The sequence below is a fragment of the Nicotiana tomentosiformis genome, chromosome 1, assembly GCF_000390325.3.
Source record: "Nicotiana tomentosiformis chromosome 1, ASM39032v3, whole genome shotgun sequence".
NCBI classification, from domain to species: Eukaryota; Viridiplantae; Streptophyta; class Magnoliopsida; order Solanales; family Solanaceae; genus Nicotiana; species Nicotiana tomentosiformis.
The window spans coordinates 102,880,717-102,904,801 of NC_090812.1; the positions used below are offsets into that span (position 1 = coordinate 102,880,717).

General features: G+C 34.3%; 2 protein-coding genes across 2 annotated transcripts; both read right to left on the minus strand.

The window, feature by feature from the left end:
* Positions 1–8,290: 8,290 nt before the first annotated feature.
* Positions 8,291–8,614, minus strand: LOC138907948 (uncharacterized). The gene has a single exon (XM_070198577.1). It carries the CDS (start codon positions 8,612–8,614, stop codon positions 8,291–8,293), a length of 324 nt encoding a protein of 107 aa, XP_070054678.1.
* Positions 8,615–9,810: 1,196 nt separating this feature from the next.
* On the minus strand, positions 9,811–10,545 carry LOC104109288 (transcription repressor OFP12-like). Its single transcript, XM_009618540.4, has one exon. The coding sequence runs from the start codon at positions 10,543–10,545 to the stop codon at positions 9,811–9,813; it is 735 nt and encodes a 244-aa protein (XP_009616835.2).
* Between the last annotated feature and the right edge of the window lie 13,540 nt (positions 10,546–24,085).

Sequence of the window (24,085 nt, forward strand, 5' to 3'; positions counted from 1 at the left end):
ATGTTATGTTTGTTGGACCCAAAATTTAAATCTGGGCTTAGACAATCTATATATCTATATAAAGGAGGGCCTAGAAAACCTGATGTGGCATATCTCTTTCTTCAAGGATTACATTTATCTTTTTCCTCGTATTCTTAACATTTTTCACATTTTTTCCATTTATGCGTACATTAAGAACCCCAAAAGTCATTTTGCAATCACCGAAAAGTCACGTCTTTAGAATTACAGCCATTCGCTTCATCTTCTTTCTCACATTTGTTGCTTTTTGATCTCTGTCGCCTTCTTCCTCTCGCCGGTCCCTTCGACTGCTTCTCCACCGTGGAATGCTTGGCTGCTCGTGCTTTTTACCGCCATTACAGAGAGAAGGATTCAGAAAGCAAAGTAGCAAATTCAGAATGGGTTCATGGCCATTCCATCTCCATTAGTCTAATTGCTCATTATCTGCATGTATATAGTAGGGAGCATAAAAACAAGTGGGATCGAAATCCCTGGTAACGGTAAGGCCTTATTAACTTGGCTAATCGTTTCTATCTTTAAACCCTATTTTCATTCTCTATTTATTTGCTTTGTTGGATTCTATCTACATTAATCATAAGCGAAGTCTTGATTTCTGACTCAAAAGTTAATAAAGTTATTTTCCGATAGAACTTATTTGAAGATATGATCTTTCAAGGTTCAAGCATAGGTATGAGATTGTGGCTTCTGTGTAAGCCTACTTTTGGATGAGAATAGAAGCAGTGGGAAAGCAATTTCTTGATAAAAAATTAATCTGATTAAGATTATGGTGCATACCGGAAGAAGGCTAGCTTTTGAGTCCAAGATGGCCATGAGTATGACTATTAAGGTTTAATACATGAGCAAATCAATAAATTAGCCAGAGTGAAATTACTGCGGAAATTTAAGAGTAATTGTACAGTACTTTTTTGCATTTCACTGTTAATACTCTCTTTACTTTCTGGTTCTTTTATTTATTCTCTCCTTGGAAAATTTTTGAAGTATTACAAAATCCATCACATAGTTTTTGAAGAGATAAAAGCAGATTTTCTGTATCATGGTGGTGAAGACCATCAACTTTCTGACTTGCTGAATGTTTCCTTAAACTTTGGAAGGTTAGTATCATACATTATAAAAATATGGCATTTTCTCCTGATTTACCAAGACAAGATCTCATCTTTTTCCACTCATTGTTTGGTTCTTTTTCCCTTTCTTATAGGAATAGCTTATTTATTTAGTGTGCTAATAAATAAAAGCAATGAAGAGTTGTAAGATGACGATGCAGAGTAGAAGAGTTATCAGCAAGTTAGCAACCATTTAGATTCTACGTACCATCTTTTGCCTACAATGAAATTCCAGAGAATGCTCTTGAACGTATGTATATTCTTGGTTTTAACCTTAAATTTTTTTTCTATAAATTTGATTGTTTAAGCATCTATAGTTTTCTTTTCCCTGATTGGTTTATTTTGTTCTTCTTTTCGGATTGCCCATGTCCTCTATCTGAAATAGTAAAAAAAACTGATGCTTGCTGACGTTGCCTCAATCTGGTCATAGATTTGCAATTTATTCTATACTTTCACTGATGATTGTGTTTGAAAAATGCATGGTGACCAATGAAAACAGTGATGTAGGAGTGCTAAAAAATTTAATGCTCTTGGGCTCCAGAAATCACACCATATATTAGTGAAGCCTAATTCTATGTTAGTATGTTCTCTCATCCACACTTATATACTGATTAAATTACAGGCTTACTTTCTATAGTACTATCTTGGTGTTCCTAAAGAAAATTATTGTATAATTGTAAACATCTATTTGTTAGTAATAATAGAAAAAAATGGGAGGACTCTCCGTCATCAGAGTCCCATTTCCCACCAATATCCTTTGAGGCGAAAGTGGTACAGAGTCATCAAGGAAAACGTGTCAAAAATATGTTAAATGTTGTCTAATTTTTGCTGATAAATAGTACTATATGTTATTTTTTGAGTCATACTTTATCCTTTAGTTTATCATTTCCGTTAAATATCCAGGGATATAACATTTAATTATTAGATTTTGGTTAATTTTGATCTGGAGTTTCGATGTACTATTATGTGATTCTTTGCTATTGGATCCTTCAATACCTGACAAGTTTTACTGATTTCTTCCTTTTGTAAAAAAAGAAAAAAGAAAAGAAAATGAGAGTATTACAGTCTCAACATCCTAGGTACTATTCTCATTAATCTTTTCCCTTTAATCCATTATTCCTTAATTTTTATTTTTGTATCAATTTTTAAAGTTAAAGCTATAATTTGAATGAGATCTTTCTTTAGTTTGTATGATTCATATATATTTTTCGTTTATTTTGCATAATCATTGTCAATCTCTTTGACGAATAAACATATTTATCTCTTTTTTTTTTCTTTTCCTATTTTCCCTTTTACCTATTTGTTTTATGTGTTAAGAAGTCCAAAAGTTGCCTCATTGATCCCCTAAATCATTACACCTTAAATGACTTTGACAGTTTTTATATGGACTTTCATTTTTCCTTTTTTGAAGTAGCCTTTTGAGCTTTCTTTGCCAACATCGTTGCCTCTCACTTTTGTTAAAGACACTTTTTTAATAATATGTTGTATTTACAAATGTATTGCTTCAAATCGGACAGTTCTGCTCTTCAAGCTGAAAATACAAAGATCAACGGTCACGAATTTCACAGCCACAAGAAAGAAAGTCAGGGTCTATTCCATAAATCCATATAGGCGATGCTGGAGAAACTCTAAGGTTCATAAAATAGTCAGTGCTTTTTGTAGCAGAAATGATTAATGTGTATGCAAATATATAGACTTTATGTGATATATTTGTCATGGTGGTGAATTTTGCTACTCCCTCTAGCATGTTATGAATATTTAACTTGTATGCAAATGCAATAATAGATGATTTTTTTATTATTTATTATTATGAGTTTTGAATTGTGCCTATTTAGTAGTACTATTAATTTTCTTCTGGCCTGGCTTTGATTCCAAAATTTTGTCAATATATATGCAAAAACTTGAATCTTAAAGATTACAAAATTTTGAAATATCTTTTTTGTATCTAAAACCTTACATTGTATATATGGCTTCTTGAGTATGAAACCTTCATAAAGTTTCATGTTATGCAGCCATGATATGTTCCTTTCCAACCATCACTACATCTATTTTATGACAGAGGTCTCGCAAGATAATATTTTAACTGAATATTGGTACATTAAAGACAATTTAACCAAGAATCAATTCATGTTATCTTCATGTTCTGATTTAAATACCCGAGCCCCATAATTCTGATACAGTAACACACATAAAAGTAGCTTCCAGAAGCTAAATGCCCCAAATTCAATTTCTACTAAATGCCAAAGATGAAAATAGCTCTCAAATCACCATTACATAACAAAAAAAAAGATCATCTAGATACCATAATTAAGTATCAATAGCATACCTTTTTAGCATTAAAAGATATTAAATTTTAAGAGAGAGAGATGCTGATGGTTTATATCCCTAGATTTTAGCATTACTATTATTAAAATTCACACGTCATGATTTACATAAATTTTTATGAGACTAAGATTCTATTGTATTTTGACTTTTGTTAACGGCCGCGCGAAGTCGTTACACTAGTTTGATTTAATAAAATAGAGTCAATCTTAGCCAATATTAATATTGTAGTAAGATAATATGTATATTATCCAAGTAGCAATAAGTGTTGACAACACTAGCAGTATTCAATGACCCCAAAAGAAGGGGATAATATTAAATAACAATAAATAGCATTTAAGTAAATAAGAATGTGTGAATCACTCGAAAATGGTGAGATATTTGGATGTTCTTTCTGACAATGATGAATGATTGATGAGCGTTCGAATGTTTAGATTGTTCTTGAGAGTGAAGAAGTTAGACAAGAATCTTAAGAAAAAAGTATATATTGTATGTTTGCAATAATGCCAGATTCTATAGAGAGTCAGTGTTTTTTTTTACACGTGAATATCTTATGTTCCATATCGTTGTGTTTTTTTCTATTTACAGGGAACATATACATAAACACCCTAATAGTAACCGTTATTTACTCTGTCTACGGTGAGTGCTCGACCTGGACCTTGATCTTCGATGACTCCTCGACCCTAAATAACTCATCGGCTCCCCCTTCATATCTTAAGGGACCACTTCGACCTTGGGCATGCCTTTGTCGAAGTCATACCGGTGACACATGGCAGCTCATGAAGGCCCTCTTAATGTTGATTCGCTTTAATCATATCAAAGATAATTTTTGGCCCATACAATGTTCAATCTCGGAAAGAATTTTCTCACTCTCTACAATAATAATGCGAATGTTTATATATACTTGATTTGAAACTAAATTTACACTTTTGGTCCATGAGCGGAGAGTTTCCACTGAAAACACTAGGGGGTGGACATATCTGTTCTAGTGCCCTATGATCTTCTTTTGAAAAAAAAAAACTTTGAATCTTAATGTAATTTTTTACTACATTTTGTCCTATAAATTCCGGCTTAATTGTAGATATATATATTCATGGCAGGTTAAAAAGAAAGACCAATTTAACATTCAAACAGATTCTATTTTGTTGCACATATACATTAAGGGGTTCTGTTGATGAATCAAACATGCGGCAATTTATACATGGATTTGATGCGATATTCTAATATTAGATTCCAGAATTAGCATTACTGATCAGTACACATTGGTCAAGTTTTTAGTTTGAAAAAAAAATCTATAATGCAAAGTGACTTTGATTTTACGCAATTCTTATTTAAGTAGTGTTAATACTGATACACCTATTTTTTATTTCACTTAATCCTACTATTTTGCATGAAATCATACATATAGTCGTACATAAATAGTGAAGTTATCATTTTTGTTTCTAACCGTAATTTCTTATGACGAGATCATCAGTCCTTTTTACCTCTTTGCCATAGCAATGGAACAAAATCATCCTTTTCTATGTTTGTTTCATAATAAAATCCTAAAAGGTGATTTGATGAATCGCTGAAACTTGCCAGAAGGATTATGGCCGTGATGTGTACTTTATTTGGTCTATCATTGAACAAAAAGTGGGAATCTAAAAAGAAAGTATTTAGCATGCTTGAGTCTTACCCCACCATTTTTGTAACCAATTTCTTGTTTATAGTATTAAATTAGATTTATTTTGTCAAATAAGACTATAAGCTTCATTTTCTAATTTTTCTGGTAGTCTCTTTCGAAAGAGACAAAGGAGAAAATAAAATAACAGACAGAAGAGGGAAGAAAATAAGAAATGTAAAAAAAAAAAAAAAAAAAAGCACATGAGACTTGCTGTTCTAACACCAAGCCAATTTAATAATTGGAATTATAAACCAATTATAACCCAACTTGTGTTCAGAAACCAAGTCATGTTTCACTGGCAAAATTGGCATCTCTGAACTAAACTATTAAAATACCACATGCATTTTACTGATGTATCTCATATATATTCTCATGACAGAATCCTGAGCAACAGTGATATTTAATGTTTTCACCCAAACAGCAAAAATCAAAGTGAAAAACGAAACAAAGATTTACTGCTTTTGTCTTAAAGCTGCAAGTTTTTTATTCAAAGCATGCCATATATTTATCACCGTTTTGGCATAATATATAAAAATTACTGATGAAGCAATCATCTGGTTAATATAACATGGTGTCAGAATAATCACTGTATTTATATATAGTACGGTTGTAGATAGCAAATTAAGTATTATATATCACTGCACCAGAGACAAACTTCAATGATTTTCTTTTCTTTTGAAACTTCAACGGATAAAGATAATTTTGAACTCTAAAAGAAATTGTGTGCCCACAGGTTTTGTTGCCATCCTGATGTGCTGTACTGGTTTATTATCCCCAGACTAGAAGATGTGGTTTCTTTATCGTTTGTTTTCCTTTATTAACAAAAATGATTTCAGAATATAATTCATAATATATACAATATTTAATTGGTCACGCCAAATAATGCTGCAAAACTTAATATAGCATTGTTGACCTCATTAAATTTCACGTTGCTAATAATCTAAGTTGTGCGAGAATTTGTTATTTAATTACACTATGAGATAAGAATGTATGTATTAACATTACATGAATAAGAATAATATTTTCTCATAACAATCCTTACATTATTCTTAGTCATCGCGTAACCATTTCTGTATTATTAGTTACGGCATAAATAATCTTATGCAATATTATTCGTAACTAGCATGTATAACCAAATGATCCCTTAATAGAAATGTGACTTTTTATAGGAGTAACACTTTACTCCACTACAAAAGAAAAGAACAAGAAGAAACGTAAAAGAAAAGGAAGAAATATTAGAATCTCGAAATCTTAAGTTCTTTGTAAAAGTGACACATCTCAAGAAGCACAACAGACTAATTGACCGTTTAAGGCGTAACCAGCTAGATAGCTCCTAGTTTCAAGTTCTGTAGGGGGTTACATGTTACTAACCTTATATACTCTCTCCGTTCACTTTTAATTAACATGTATATTAAAAATAAAATTTTATTTTTACTTATCAATTTACACATATTAAAAGAATACATTTTTTTTTATTTATTACTCATTTCAAATTATTTTCTCAAATCCAATAAAAAATACATAAATTAATATGAGTATCATGATAAAATTTGTACTTCATTTATTATTTCTTAAAGGGCGTGAAAAATCAAAACGTGCCAAGTAAAAGTGAATGGAGGAAGTACTTAAAAGCGATAATGCATTCTACCTTGTTAGATTAATATATTGTACCTTTATAATTGTAAATTAAGGTAAAAATACATAGTTTTAACTGTGATTAAGTGATAAATCTGTAGGAAGAACACATCTTTCATTTATTGGTGTAGCAACTAACACAAGTATGAGATACTCCTTCTAATCCATCTTATATTTAATTTTAGTTACTCCATTTTGTAGTTAATAGTATGACTTACTGAGACTCATTTAATATAAAAGTAGGTCGAAAGAAAAATTTCTTCATTACTAAGGGTTAACTAGTCTGTAATTCTTGGTTTTGCATGTTGGGCTACAACTGCAAAATTACAATACCCGAAAAAGAAAAGCAGAAAGCTTTTGGGACTCTGTCCTCTGCCATAAAGAAGCCTAGTTAAAAGGAAAGCATATAGCACTGCAGAGGAAGCTCCACCCTACTAGAGCCTACTGAACCTAAGCTTCTGCCATTTCCAAAAGACTAGTTCAAAAATTAAAAAGAATACTATAAGTTATACTCCCTCCGTTTCAATTTATGTGAACCCATTTGACTGAGCACAAAATTTAAGAAAAGAGAGAAGACTTTTAAACTTGTGGTGTAAAATGAGACATATATATTTTGTGTGGCTATAAATCATTATATAAAGGTAAATTATTTTCAAATAAGGAAAGAGGTCATTCTTTTTGACACAGACTAAAAAGGAAATAAGTTCATATAAATTGAAACGGAAGGAATATGTATTATTAGGGGTCGTTTGTGTTATGCAATTTTAAAAAAATATGCAAGCACCAAGAAGGTTAAATATGATTGAAAATCTGTCTCTAAAATTTTATTAATCATAGGGTTTTAAATAGCCAAATAAATAAAGTATTAGACTCCTCCTACAACTAAATTACTAAACTCTTACTATAATTAAAATTCTGAATCTTCTAGCAGACTCCTCCTAAAACTAAACAACTAATTATACTAGAAAACAGTAGCAGTAACAGATGCAAAATCCAATACTCCTCTTTGCTTCTGTTGCTGCAGTCTAAAGAAGGTCATCCTCAATTCTTTCTTCTGCTATTAGTGCTTGTGCATGAGCATCTTTGAACTTGCACACTTTTGTAACATGACCTTTTCGTTTGCAATTTTCACATAATGCATCAGGTCTCTACCAACAAAATTTTTCTAAGTATTTTTTTTTTTACAATATTTGCAATAAGGATAATCGACTTTTTCTTTTTGGTGTTTCGCATAAAAAATATCCTCAGTAACTTTGTCTTATCTGAAGGCCCTTCTTTGCTCTTGTGCTTGATGGGCACTTATTAATTCTGCAACATAGATGATAGAGAGATCTTTAGACTCTTCCAGAGAGGAAATTTTGGATTCAAATCTCTCGAAAATTGTCACAAGAATTTTTTCAATTACCCTGTCATCTTTGAAATCTTCGTCAAGTAACTTGATTTTATTGACAATTAAAGAAATTCGGTCAGAATACTTAGCGATGGTCTCATCATCTTGCATTCTAAGAGATTCAAAATCTCTTTTCAAATTTAAAATCTGATTTTGTCTGCCTCATTCACTTCCTTGATACTCCTGTTTAAGTGTTTCCCAAGTTTTTTTTATTGTCTCACATGCAATGATTTTAGAGAAGATTGAATCTGCAACTGAATTTTGAATTATAGTTTTGGCTTTGTATTTTTTGATTTTCTCATCTGAATGAGCTTTGATTTGGGCAAGGGTAGGATTTGCAGGAAGTGGTTGTATAAGTTTGTCTTCCATTACAACTTCCCATAGATCATAAGTTTCAAGATAAGATTTCATTTTCACTGACCAAATCTGATAGTTTTCACCAGTGAAAGTTTGTGGGGTATTCAAAGAGAGACCGCTACTTGCCATTGTTAAAAATTTGATTAAAAATCGGTATGGGTAAAAATGCGTATAGTTTAAAAGTGGTTGAAATTGGTTATTTTTCAGCGAATTCAGAGATCCGTCAAGATCAATGGAGACTCTGATACCACTGTTATAGATTTTAGAAAAAATATGCAAGCAGCAAGAAGGTTGAAAATAAGATTGAAAAACTGTCTCTCAAATTTTATTAATCATAGGGCTTTAAATAGCCAAATAAATAAAGTAATAGACTCCTCCTACAACTAAATTACTAAATTCTTACTATAATTAAAATTTTAAATCTTCTAGCAGACTCCTTCTAAAACTAAATAACTAATTATTCTAGAAAACAGTAGCAGTAAAAGATGCAAAATCCAACAGTTTGTGGGGTATATAAAAATAGTATCGAATAAAGTGTATTAGTAATGTAAAAATTAGTAATGCAATAATTATTACTTATCCACTATTTGATATGGTGTATTAAAAATTAAAATGCATTGCATAGTTTGTAAGAAAATTAGTTGTTTACAAAAATACTCTCCATATTCTTTAACTTTAAGGGAATTTAAGGATAATTTTATCTTTAACCATGCTAATGCATGCATTAATAGCCTTGGGTATTGCTAATACCATAGTTTTCTATGTATTAGTTATACATAGGATAATACCAAATAGGTTATATAACTAATACTTGCATTAGTAATACACAAGTTGAAAAAATACATCATTCAAAACGACCCCTTAGCGTAAAGAAATTATCAAGTTATACAAAATATAGATAATCTTGAAACCAAGGTAGATTATTTGCTACAACAAGTAAATGTAATCTGATAATACAAATTTTTTTTATATGGAAGGTGATGAAACTTAAATTCAAAATAGTCAAAAAAATAGTAAGGGATATTCGAGGAAGTACTTTCGTTGCAAGTGACTTCTGCATTAGGATCTGGAAAAGGTGGAAAAAACAAATACTCCAACAGAGACAAGATACTGAAAAAGGATGATAAAAGAAGCTTGGATTCATACTATTCAAGACAACAGCTGTTTAGGAGGGTACCAAATTAATATCTCCACCATAATGTACATGTTCATCAACTGCGCTGCCCAAAATTATGCAAAATGCTTACTGCTAATAATTTTTTATAAAGAGTACATCTCGATTATTTTACTGAGTACATTGTACAATATCGAATTACTCAAATAAATTATTCACTAGGATTAATCTTGTAATCAAGAATGCATTTTTGTGAACAGGACGACTTACTTGTGCTGCCGGCCAATGGATCTAAATGTGATTTTGGGCAATTACATTTTGATGACATGAGGCAGACAATAAGGTCGGCAAATGCACCAATTATGTACTTGTGTGTACTCTTCGGATTTAATGTAAGGTAACACATGAGAAGCTCATGTAGCGAATCCCAATTGTCTCTTATATCACTCAACTCACGCGCCTCCACCATTTCTTGCATTGATCGTCGGAAATCCAAATACGGGTCCGGCGAGTACGTCGGAATTGCAATGCTGCCGTCGATAACGGTGTCGGATTCCGGCGGTTCTACCGACGATGAAGTTGATGCCAAAGAAGATGACATGGACGATGATGATGATGAGTCAATGATAGAGTTGGAATGGCCAGGTGATGCAAAAAAGAAACGTTGGGAAGCATAAACAGTGGCTAAATCAGGAATAGTGGCTAATTCCGAAATACAATCGTATTCATCGGAGATAGCGGTGGAATAGGTAGACGACGATGTGGGATTGGAATTGCAGTCTAATGATAAGTCGTAAAGGGAGTTAAAGTTTTTAATAGAGTTGCAAAAATGCGTACTATGATCTTGTTTATGTTCATTATTAAGGTTGGGGGATTGTAGTGGCAATGGACGTTTGAGTTTAGTGAAACAAAGATTAAGGTTTGTTCCAAGTGTATTTCTTGGCATATTGTATGGTTGATGAGAGAGGTGCAGGAAATGGTCAAATGGGAAAGGCTAAGGAAGAAAACTAAAGAGTAGAGTGAGAAGAGTGGGGAAGTTGAGCCAATATATATATATTTTAAGATGTCGTAAAAGTTAAGGGTATGGATCACTTTGGTGCTCATAATTAAATGAGGTTTTACTTGTGTTTTGTGTTTACTAGGACTTCCTCAGATAGTCTTTTGCATTGTTTTTTCTTTTTTTTCACAAGTCACAACTATCTTTTCAACTTTTTGTTTCAGTTTTCCAAATAATGAAATATTTACACTATCGATGTATAGAAATAATTGAACTAGATCTAATAGTATATACAATATTTTACTAATTCAAATAATGAAGATAAAGGGTGTGTTTGGTATGTGAAAAATATTTTTCCGAAAATATTTTATAATTTTTTCATATTTGGTTGGCTTAAATATTTTGAAAAATATTTTTCTCCAATTTGGAAAATATTTTCCAAAACTCTTTTCCAACCTTCCCCCATTTCTCATCCCCACGAACCCACCCCCACACCCCACCCTACCCTAAATAGAAATATTATTAATAGTACTTTCTTTTCATGTTATAGATAGAGTTTTTTTTTTCATTTCAACAAATGAGTATTTTCTTTTCGTGATATATATATATATTTTTTTCGTATTAACAAAAAAAATATTTTCTTTTCATGATGTAGAAAAAAAATCTTTTCTTTCACTTCAATAAAATGATGTAGTAAAAAGTATTTTCTTTCATTTCAACAAAATGATATAGTAAAAAGTATTTTTTTTTATTGCAACAAAAAAAGTATTTTCTTTCATTCAACAAAATGAGTATTTTCTTTTATTGCAACAAAAAGAGTATTTTCTTTTCATGATGTAGAAAAAAGTATTTTCTTTTATTTCAACAAAATGAGTACTTTATTTTCATGGAGCATAAATTTCAATGTTGGTTTTGCATAAAAAAAGTAAAACAACACGCTAGTTCCTTTGAGTTTGTATGAATTTTTTGAATAATAATTAAATTCTTGAAGAAAATAGAGTCATGGAAATATTGGGTATTTGGGGGGAAGCACATGAAACATAAGGACTTGGGGGATGGGAGATGAGGAGAGTAGCACAAAAAATTATTTTCCTAAAAAATATTTTCTACTCTCTAACCAAGCACTAGAAAATATTTTTCGAAATTATTTTTTCATTCACTAACCAAACAAGGGAAAATAAGTAATAAAATCACTGATTTCCCATGAATAATATTTTCTAGGAAAATATTTTAACATGAAAAATATTTTCGTTCGTACCAAACATACCCAAAGTCCAAAAATTCTTTATGCTTTACTAAAATTTGAGCAACATTCTTCTCATCTCGAATTGGTTTTGTTATGAGTTTCTACCGGCCTTAGACAACTCGAATTCTTTTGATTACAAGTTCATTAACTTTATACCAGAATAGCACAGTTAAAATTTGGACATTCAAAGTCTTCATTAAGAAACGATGCAAGTTATACATTATTTTTACTTGTAAAATATAAGACTAACAAATAAATGTACGTGTTATATATAAGATCAAATAAACATGTGAATGTCTTCGAATTTAGGAGAGTTTCATATTTTCACAATTATTTTCACTTTGCCTTCATTTGACATTTTTTGGGAAAACAAAACGGAAAATCGTGCTTGGGATCTGATGTTAGGCATATTTTCATATGTTTCGATATTAATTTACTCTCATTTTACCGTTTTTTGGTTATATTTGATATTGAATATGCCCAACTTAGCTTGATTATGGAGTTTTATATTTATTTGAGTTTTAATGGATAATGTAGGTACTTTGAAGATGAAATTTGGAGAAAAATGAAGAAGTAAAAGTTAGTTATGCATGGCAACGTAATTAAAATTTGAGGCATTGGAGACTTTAGTTGAAGAATTGAATGTGGAACTCTTTGTTCTCAAATTGGAGAATCACTACAAGAGTTAAATTAAGCAAACTAAAAATGTGATTGGAAAAGACAAATTGAAATTTTAATAATGGAAGGCGTCAAAGTTTGGTTACAAGTACACAAAGAATGGAAAAGTTGGGCAAGGAATGAATTCAAGCAGCGAAACACAAAGGAATTTGAAGGCAAAGATTTAGAGGGCGTTTGGACATAAGAAATGTAAAATTTCCAAAAAAAAGGGAAAATAATTTTCTAAGTGAAAATGGTATGTGAAAATTATAGTTATGTTTGGACATGAATATTTGGGTTATTTTTGAAGTTTTGTGAGTGATATGAGTGAAAATTTTAAAAAATAATTTTTTTGGAGTTTTTCAAATTTTCAAAAAATTCCAAAATTCATTTTTAAGTGAAAATTGAAAATTTTATGGCCAAACACTGATTTCGAAAAAAAGTAAAAAAATTTCGAAAAAAGTAATTTTTTTTATGTCCAAACAGGCATTGGTTTCTGCGCCAGGGCCAGCACCTCGCACTGCCCTGGACGCTGAAGGCGGGACCTGTCCAATTTTGTCTGGGACTTGGTTATTTCGGTCCTATACACCCCCAATTCGTATAAAAGGGGTCCTAAACCTATTTTGGAGGGAGAAGAGCGTTTTTTAGAGTAACTTTTGACAAGGGGACAACACAGAGCTGCCGTGGAGGCCGAAATTCATCTTTCTTATACTAAACTTAGTAATTTTTATGTTTCTTTGTATGATTTGTTGTTTGGCTACCATGTCTATGTGGAGCTAAACTTCACGTTCTAGGGTTGTGGTTCTTTCATGACTATTGTTATTCGGACGTTGATTTTGCTTTCTTGATTTATCATATTGATTTGTTTATTCAATCTTGCGCTTAATTATTTAATTGCTTGATCACCAATTAAATACTATCTACGAATCTAGAATTTTACTTGAAAGTTGCACATAGGATTGAGTAGAGAAAGTTCTTGAACCTGGGTATCGGGGAACAGATTCACGGTTAGGATAGACATATACCTAATTGCCTTGTTTGGTTGATGTACATGATGCGTTCTTGCTAGTTCTAACTCCATAGACATATAGGCGTTAGGTTAGCTTGAATTGGCGAGTAGGAACTCGACAGATTATTATGAGCAATATTAACCCTGTCAACCAATAAGCTAGATGAATTAGTTAGTCAATTCAATTAAAAAATACAATAGGAATGTTAGATAGCCCATAACCCTGGATCGTTTTCATTACATTGATAACATAAAAATCTTCCTTTGTTCAGAGTTTATATTTATTTTCTTTTTAGTTTAATTACTTTAGCATCACTACTTTTGGGTTCAATTCTTGTTTAGATAATTAGGATAATCTAATTTAATTAATAGTTGATAACAAGTCCTCGTGTGTTCGGCACTCTATCTTATCACTTTATTACTTGACGATCGCGTATACTTGCGTGTGCGTTTGGTCGGAACAGGATCTTTGCTAGTATGTAATACTCCAAACTACCTAACAAACATATGATGTACCTAACCGAAAATCAATCACATGGTGTAACTGCAGCAATTAATTTAGGCTGGGGAATTTTTTAATTTTGATAGATCGTAGCTACTAGCTAAGTCCAAATAAGGTCAAAGAAAATTATTTACAGTTTTCCTATTAAAGTCACCAGTATAGCACTCTACTAAATTAATTGCTGCAGTTACACCATGTGATTAAAGTCACCAGTATAGCACTCTGTATTAGTCCATGCTACTTTATAAAATTGAAAGCATAATAGAGTCCTCATCTAGTTAAATGAGAAAACATGATCTTGCAAAGGTCATAGTTAAATAAAGTTGATCACCTTAAGAGTAATTAAAAGAAGATGAATAACTTTACTGTATTAAGAAACAAAAGCCAAGATTATTCATAAACTCCTTATCTATTGGAACCTTTATAGAGATTTCAGTAACAATCCATTAAAGAGATGCCTGTCTCACATAAATAAAAGGTAAAAAAGTTACACTAGGAAGTGCTTAAAAAAGCTAATTAGATTGGTATATATACCAAGTGCGGATAACTTTTTACCAGCTAATTAATAATGATACGAACTCGTGATACTGTTGTTCATGTATATGTAATAGGACTACAACGTCTTCTTTTGTTTTTCCAAATATGTTATTGAGTCTCATTTCTATTACTCCTATTACATTGGAAAATAAGAGAAATTACATTCAATTATCAATTTTCAAAGGAATGAAGGAGGAGGAGAGTGGAGGGCAGTGGCAATCAGGGGTTGGTTTTGTTGCATCTTAAAGCAAAATTAAGCACATAACTATCACATCAAGACACAATCTATGTCTAAGTGATGTTATTATTTTCTACTTATTTGTTTCCTTACAGTATTAATATATATATTTAGTAAAAAAAAATCACGAAGCGATGTCGCGTGACACCGCTTTGTTAAGTGTGCATCCGTCCCCGGTGGCAATCTGTCTGTGAACAAAGGAATTAAAATGAATTAAGTCGTATTTTGAACCAAACGTTTTTTTTACCAATTAATAAGGAAACATATGGTGAAAGAAAGTACGTAACATTGGGCCTTCACATTGTTTAAGTTGCAAGCAAGGTGCACATGTTTGCTAAGCCGTGTTCCTATCCTCATACCAGGCAAGTAGGCCACCCTCTCATGATCCAGTCTACCAACTTTATGCTATTATTTAATTTCTTTGTTAAACTTTTTCTTTTTTGGTTTAGCTATTCAGTAATGGAAAACATATTAATTTAACTAATTCAGAATCATATCAGATAGTTACCTAAAGCAAAGAGTTCTCTGTTTCAAAATTATTCAATCTAACTCGAAACTTTTGATTAAGAATAATTCAATCCGGACAATATTCGACTACATTCTTTGGTAGTGAAAAGAATATCTTATGACATGTGAACCACCAAGTGATAGACCTTTGTTTTATGTCCAAGAGAAGAAATAAGTGATTTATTTTTCGTTATGAGGAAAAGGGAGGGATGTGAGTGGTCATTGTCGGTCCACCACAGTTGCAAAAGATAGGAAAGTGAAATATCAATCGCGCATGATTGTCTCATAACAACCTCTCCTCCACCACTTTTTTTTTTCTGATTAATTTTTTAGGAATGATTCTAATTCTGTGGGACCTTAAATAACTCATTCGAACTAATCCTGAATTGATTATTAATACTAACTCGACGTAATTAACAACATAGCATTTGAAACTAATATTGATACTTTCAATAATTTTATGATATTGCTAGTACTTGAGAATAAAATTGTAATAGATCCAAGAAGAGCACGTTAAGACAAAGAAATACATAAACATTACTATTGAATTAAACACATCTTCCTTATCCTAGCTTTCATTTCATGGAGATTGAAGAGCGAGCAAAAGGGGCGGTAAGTAAATAAAAACCCCTTTCTCATGAGCAGGGTAGTTTTTTTTTTAAACTAATTAATAATTAATAAAGCAAGTTAGATTTTGGTAAGACTAGAGCCAAAGATGGAAAAGCAGGATCAAATAAGAAAAGGTAAATCTTGTAAAGGAAGTCACATCTTGTAACAAAATCTTATAAAGGAAATATATATATCAATCTTGCTCTTTCACATAACCATCAAGGTGCCAACCCTAACGGCCAATTTCCGTGCCATACATTTCTTAAAAATTCAAAGATTACTGATCACTTGTTGGTAGCTACTGCCATTTGGAACAAATTTATCATTCAACAAAATTATTGAGATCTAGTACTATTGTTGCTCCCAAATGCACACGCAAGTATACGTGGTCGTACAAGTAATAAAATGATAAGTCGAGTATCGAACCCACAGAGACTTATATCAACTACCCACTAAATTCACCAAGATTGTTATTCAGTCAAGCCAAATTCGAGTTCAAGAATGTGATTATACTAAACTATAATTCTGAGTAATACTAAATTATCAAGTAGTAAAATGATTGTTATGTATTCAATAGAGACAAATATTCTAGGGTCGTGATCGATTCACCAATCCTATTGTGTTCTAGTTAACTCTCCCTTCCATACAATTCATTCATGGTTGCTAATTAATCGATAATTGCTCTCATAGCCTTCTCCCGAAGTACTACTCGCCTATTCAAAATAGATTAATGCCTATATTCCTATGAAATCAATCTATTAAGAACGCATTAAGATTACAATATTTAATTAAGCACGGTGACTAGGTATACTCCTATCCTAACCACAAATCCGCCCCCCTAAGAGTTAAGATCATGCTCTCTTCAATTCTTATCTAATCTAAACATGGCTTTCCCAAGCATAACATAGATAGTAAATAGAATCTAACTGCTGCTCAGACAATTAAGCAATTAATCACAGAATTTAAGAAATAATCATATATTAGTGAATTGTAATCAAGGTTAAGTCAATATTAAACAACAATATTCATGGCTAAATCATAACCCCAGAACTATGGGTTTTAGCCACTCATGATAATAGCAAACAATTTCATAAGAGTTAAGATCATGCTCTCTTCAATTCTTATCTAATCTAAACATGGCTTTCCCAAGCATAGCATAGATAGTAAATAGAACCTAACTGCTGCCCAGACAATTAAGCAATTAATCACAGAATTGAAGAAACAATCATATATTAGTGAATTGTAATCAAGGTTAAGTCAACGTTAAACAACAATATTCATGGCTAAATCACAACCCCAGAACTATGGGTTTTAGCCACTCATGATAATAGCAAACAATTTCATAAGTATTGGATAATTGAAAATACTAAGAAAAGATGAAGAAAACTAAAATCTCTTCGCTACCGAATGTTTCTCGTGTGTATTCCCCCTTCAAAGTGGCGTCCCCTCTCTAAAAATAAGCTTAGTCTTGCTTTTATACATGTTGGATAGGTTTAGGGCCGAAATAACCTTGTCCCGGAAAAAGTTGGACAGAAATCCTGTCACCAGCGTCCAGCCCAGCGCTAGGCGCCGTCCCTGGTGCTGGTAAATTGCTCATTCTGTCTGGGACGCCACAGGTAGCGTGGGGCGCTGGAAATGCCCCCTTCCCCTTTTTCATCCGTTTTGGCTCTAATCTCGCACCTTTTGCCCCCAATTGCTTCCAGATGATTCCTACACATAAAAACACATCGAATTAATATAAATCAATACACTTTACATCCTTAATCCACGAAATAAGAGTAAAATATGAGGCGATATACATATAAATATATACTCCCTCCGTTTCAATTTATGTGAACCCATTTGACTGGGCACGGAGTTTAAGAAAAAAGAGAAGACTTTTGAACTTGTGGTATAAAACGAGGCACATATATTTTGTGTGGCTATAAATCATTGCATAAAGATAAATTGTTTCCAAATAAGGAAAGAGGTCATTCTTTTTAGCACGGACTAAAAAAGAAATAAGTTCACATAAATTGAAACGGAGGGAGTATATTTTAAGCTAAACATCAACACCTCACACTTAAACTCTTGCTCGTCCTCAAGCAATGGGACTATCAAATATACCCCCAACTACGTACAAATCTCAACTATAGAAGAGCACTTCATCTTTTAACCATACACTCTACCCTTGACTATGATCAATACCGACAATCAAGTATGAACATACCAAATACACATTCTTCCCGTTTTAATCCTACTCAAGTATAACATGTCAATTCAATCAATTCCAACAACCTATTTGTAACCACCCAACCTCAAAAATCGACTTGTTACCAATAAGCACCCTCAACGCGCGCACTCACCCAACAAGAAAAGTTTACAACATTACCAATCATTCATAAGATCATGTGCCCTCACCAACAAACAAAAGAGTGAATATAAACTAGTCCACTCATTCAAATATGCTTTTGAATATAAATTAAGGACATCACACAATTGAACAAAATTTGCTCATTCTCACAAAATATTTATATGCATCCCGTGGTCGTACCATAAGCTTTCCCGTAGTGTACATCTCTACTAATCTAAGATAGCCAAATCTAGAATCAATTAGTACTTTAAGATTGTAATGTAGGCCAAGGGACGAGTATGATACATTTAGAAATAGTGACTAACCCTTCTAAGCACTTTAATACACTACACTCACAATTCGAGCACATATTCTTCTCAACCAATTCACTTTCCACAACCCATACACAACATAACCCTTACTTTCATTAAGCACTTCTATACTCCCACTAGCACAAATTAATAAGATTTGAAGGTGTATATTTTTCTACATACTTTGACTATCCTTTTTTTTTCCCTCCTTTCTTGCAATTTTTCTTTTTCTTTCTCTCTCTCTTTTTTTTTTCTTCACACACTCCATACATTAAAGTTCATCAGCTAGTGACTTTTGATGTCAACTTTAGTGCACCAAAGAGCCCTTCCATGGTTCCACTCGAAAGCTACTCCCCAAATCTCTCACTTTACTTCTTTTAGCGACTAAGTTCCTTAGGAGGTAAAGGTTCAACAATCTCAAATTAAGAACAAAATAGGGGTAAGGCTTATAATGTGGGTGCCAAAAGAAAGGTCTATAGGCCCGAGGGGGCTAGCAACGGAAAATTTTATTTTTATGTGACAAGCACATATATGATCAAGAAAGAAACACCTACATCATCTCCTAGATTAGTACAACTTAACAATTTCGCTTCGATTAACACACGGGGCAAGTTTTAGACTACACAGGATAGCACAGAAGATCACAACTCCTCCCACACACATTGCACATGACTCAATCAAGACGGTTCTGTTCAACTCTCAAGTCAAGCAAGCACACATAATTGAGAAAATTCAATCAATATGCACTATATGGCATACAAGTCAAATAATTGAGAAAAAAAATCACAAAATAGGCTATTTACTTTACTTAGGTGTCACAATTCAAACCAAATACACGGGAAGATAGAATGTATGTCATAGCCTAATGTGCCAGCACCAAACATGTCACTAAGTAGCTCAGAGCAACTCAGTAGTCTTCCTAACCTACTCTAAAAATAATTAAGTACCCGGTTTGAGCTACACCCTTGGAAAAGAACCGGCACCCAAAGAAAAATCAAGGGATACTACCTAACTATCCAAAAAAAAAAAAAAATCTTTTTGGTGTTTATAATCAGACTCTATACCTCAAGAAAATTGTCCAAAAGATCCATCGTCGGGAAAAGTTCGAGCCTTTTCTAATATATATATATATATTCTAAAACAAACTAGACTAAAACTAGATATCATTTATACAAGTACATCACAAGTAGTATTCCTCCCACCCTACACTTATATTATGCATAGTCCCCAATGCATATAAAAATATAAAATAGAGTAGGGTGAAAAGAAAACTCCCTGTCAATCGGAGTCCTCCTCCTCAGCATGCCCTCCATCCGTAGCTCCGGGTACATCATCATCAGGTCCTAGAGGCACCAAAGCCAGGGGCCCCATAACATCATCACCCACCTCGTCCTCTGTGTCTAAGCCCTTGATAGTGTTTGCATCCTCCGACGAGTGAACTGGGTTGCCAGGTGCAATCCCCAACATCTCCTTGGATGAGCTCGACAAGTCATTGCGTAAATGCATACGCTCCTCGTCTGAAATACCAACCCTTCTCATGAGTAAATTTAAAAAGTTATAGAGGTACTGTGGAAGTTCTCGTCTCGTTCATTCCGTGATGCCTGAGTGAGCTTAGACGACATCTCCAACAAGGATGTGATGTCCAACAGTCCTGTAGGCGCCTCCAACACCTCATCATACCCTGGGTACTCCGGCACCCCTCGGGAAAACATATATTGCGTGAGCGAGTTGCCGAAGAAGAACCTCCTAATCTGCAGCCCAAATCGCGTGCGGGCCATCTCACCGAGCATGATCTCACCCACATTAATGGGTATGCCAGTCATCAAAAAGAATATGACACACACTCGAGCTCGAGTGCAGTCATTGTTGTTCTCCACGGGCATGAGTCTGGCTTGCACAAAATTCTACCACACTTTGGCAGTCTTGTTGAAATCATAACGAACCATATGAAGGTGAATATGGCCTTGCTTTCTGGTCCACTTGGCATTTGAATCGACACCACAAAGAGTGTGACGTATCCTTGTGTAGTTTGGGCTTCAGACAAACTTCTGGATCCTCCTCGGGTCAGCATTCTCAAGCCCCAAAAATGCACATAAGGACCGCCTATCCAGTGGCACGTCTTTGCCACGTACATGTGACCTGAACAAGTTTGTATCCCAGTTGGTGTACAGTTCCCGAACCATGTCAAATTTGCATGCCCGTGGCATTCTATGAGTTTGTCCATGTTCAGTGCACGCAACCGGCCAAGTACATGCGGGAAGTTTCTCTCTAACGTTTTTACATTAATCCCCATTTTTGAAACGTACCGCCCAGAGGGCACGGAATCCCTATTCCATGCAATAGCCTCATCAGTACTTAAATTCAAGCGAGGCCATAGTCGCAATGGTGCCTGCTGTGATCCCTCGGCAACTTGTTTTCCTTTAGCATGCCTCGAGGATCCTTCTCCTTGCTTGCGCTTTTTGGGCGCAGGGGCAGTGGTGGAGGACTTTCCTATTCCCTTGCCCTTGCTTTCATTAGCAACCTAACCACCCCCAGCTCAGCGCTCCACGCTATGCCTGTCGCTGGGGGTTTCGAACATACTGTCTTAAGCACCGCAGGCAGCGTGGGGCACTGACCTGGGCATTATTTGTTTTTTTGAATATAACATCCCGATCCCCCGAGCCTTTTATATACCCAATTTACATGTCCCACACCATTCTACCTATAATTTCTATGCCTACAAAGGAAATACAAACTCTATTCTACTCTAACTAAAAAGTTAAGAAGCTAATCTATGAAAGCAATAAAAATTGGGTTCCCTCCAAACAAGCGCCTGATTTAACGTCGCGGCACGACGCATGGCCTCGCTTACTCATTAGCGAGTACAACTTTGATCTTCTCACGATCAATTATTACTTCCCAATAGTGCTTTACTCTGTGTCCATTCACTAAAAATTTTCTCTCACCATTTAACACGTGCAGCTCAATTGCACCATAAGGAGTGACTCTCACCACCTCAATTGGGCCTGACCATCTCGATTTTAACTTCCCAGGAAATAGCCTTAGCCTAGAACTGAACAATAATACCTGTTGGCCTGGCTCGAATTGATGCGACTTGATATGTTTGTCATGCTATCTCTTTGTCTTTACTTTGTAAAACGTAGCATTTTCATAAGAGTGCAGCCTGAACTCATCTAATTCATTAACCTACAAGAGTCTTTTCTCGCCCACGACTTCAAAGTCCATATTCAACTTTTTAATGGCCCAATATGCTTTGTGTTCAAGTTCAACAGGCAAGTGACATGCCTTCCTATAAACAAGCTTATAAGGCGATGCCCCAATTGGCGTTTTGTATGCAGTTCTATATGCCCACAAGGCATCATCTAACTTTACAGCCCAATCCTTCCTATTCACACTTACCGTTTTCTCTAAGATTTGCTTTATTTCTCTGTTTGACACCTCCGCTTGTATACTTGTTTGAGGATGATATGCCATCGCAACTCTATGGCGGACTCCATATTTAGCTAGAAGGTTATTCAACAATCGATTGCAAAAGTGTGTCCCTTCATCATTTATCAAAGCACGTGGAGTCCCAAACCTTGAAAATATGTTCTTTTTTACAAACGCAGCTACCACCATGGCATCATTTGTTGGCAATGCGATCACCTCTACCCATTTTGACACGTAGTCAACTACAAGCAAAATGTATTTGTTTCCTCTGGATAATGGGAATGGTCCCATAAAATCTATTCCCCATACATCAAAAATCTCGACCTCCAGGATGTTATTCAAAGGCATCTCATACCTCTTTGTGATTGTTCCTGTTCTCTGACACTGGTCACACTTCTTAGCAAATGCATGGGCATCCTTGAATAATGTTGGCCAAAATAACCCAGATTATAATACCTTTGCAGCTGTTTTATCGCTTCCATGATGGCCCCCATAGGGTGATGCGTGACAATCGTACAACACTAGTTCGACCTCCTTTTCTGGTATGCATCTCCTCATTATTTGATCATCACACTGCTTGTACAAATATGGCTCATCCCAATAGTAGAAGTTCACATCATGTAGAAACCTCTTTCTAGCCTCAGATTCAATTTCAGGAGGAAATACCCTGCTCACCAATTAATTCACATAGTCTGCATACCATGGGAGAGGGTCTTAGGTGATAGAAAAACATTGCTCATCAGGAAATACTTCTTTAATTTGGTCACCCTCCTCCACGTGATCGTGATTTTTCAGCCTTGATAGATGGTCAACTACTTGGTTCTTTGTGCCCTTTCGATCTCGTATTTCCACATCAAATTCCCGCAACAACAAAACCTAGCGCATCAATATAGCCTTAGATTCTTTTTTTTGTACATAGATACCTGATTGCTGCATGATCGGTATGGACTATGACTTTTATTCCCACCAAATATGCCCGAAATTTCTCAAAGGCCCACACCACAGCTAACAACTCCTTTTCAGTGGTGGTGTAATTTAGTTGCGCATCATCAAGAGTCTTACTCGCATAGTAGTTGTAATAAAATATTTTGTCCTTCCTCTGGCCTAGCACTGCCCCAATAGCAAGGTCACTTGCATCACACATAAGTTCAAATGGTAAGGACCAATCAGGTGCCGCAATAATGGGGGCAACCACCAACTTCTTTCTGAGCTCTTCAAATGCTTTCAGGTAGGCGTCATCAAAATTGAAAGTTACATCTTTTTCAAGCAACCTGCACAAAGGAGTAGCAATTTTAGAAAAATCTTTAATAAAGCACCGATAGAATCCCGCGTGTCCGAAGAAACTTCGGATACCCTTCACAGAAATGGGTGGAGGTAATTTTTCAATCTCCTCCACCTTTGCTTTATCAACTTCAATGCCACTCCTAGACACTCTGTGACCCAACACGATGCCTTCCTGCACCATAAAATGGCACTTTTTCCAATTCAATACCAGATTTGTTTCTTCACAACGTGCCAACACATTGCTCAAATTCTTCAAGCAATCATCATAAGAAGACCCAAAGACTAAAAAATCATCCATAAAAACTTCCACAAATATTTCGACCATATCAGTGAAAATAGCCATCATGCATCTCTGGAAAGTGGCTGGTGCATTACAAAGACCAAACGACATTCGCTTGAAGGCGAAAGTGCCATAAGGACAAGTAAAAATGGTATTCTCCTAATCCTTGGGGCATATGATGATCTGGTTATACCCCGAATAACCATCAAGGAAGTAGTAATATTCATACTCCGCTAATCTGCCAACATTTGGTCAATGAATGGAAGTGGGAAATAGTCCTTGCAGGTTGCTTTGTTGAGCTTTCTGTAATCAATGCAAACTCTCCACCCCGTCACATTGCGAGTAGGTATTAGCTCATGTTTTTAATTCTCAACCACAATCATCCCTCCCCTTTTAGGCACACATTGCAATGGGCTTACCCAGTTGATGTCAGAGATAGGAAAGATGATACCTGCATCGAGCCACTTAATTACTTCCTTCTTCACAACTTCTTTCATGATATGATTCAATCTCCTTTGCTTCTCAACACTGGGGCGGTGTCCATCTTC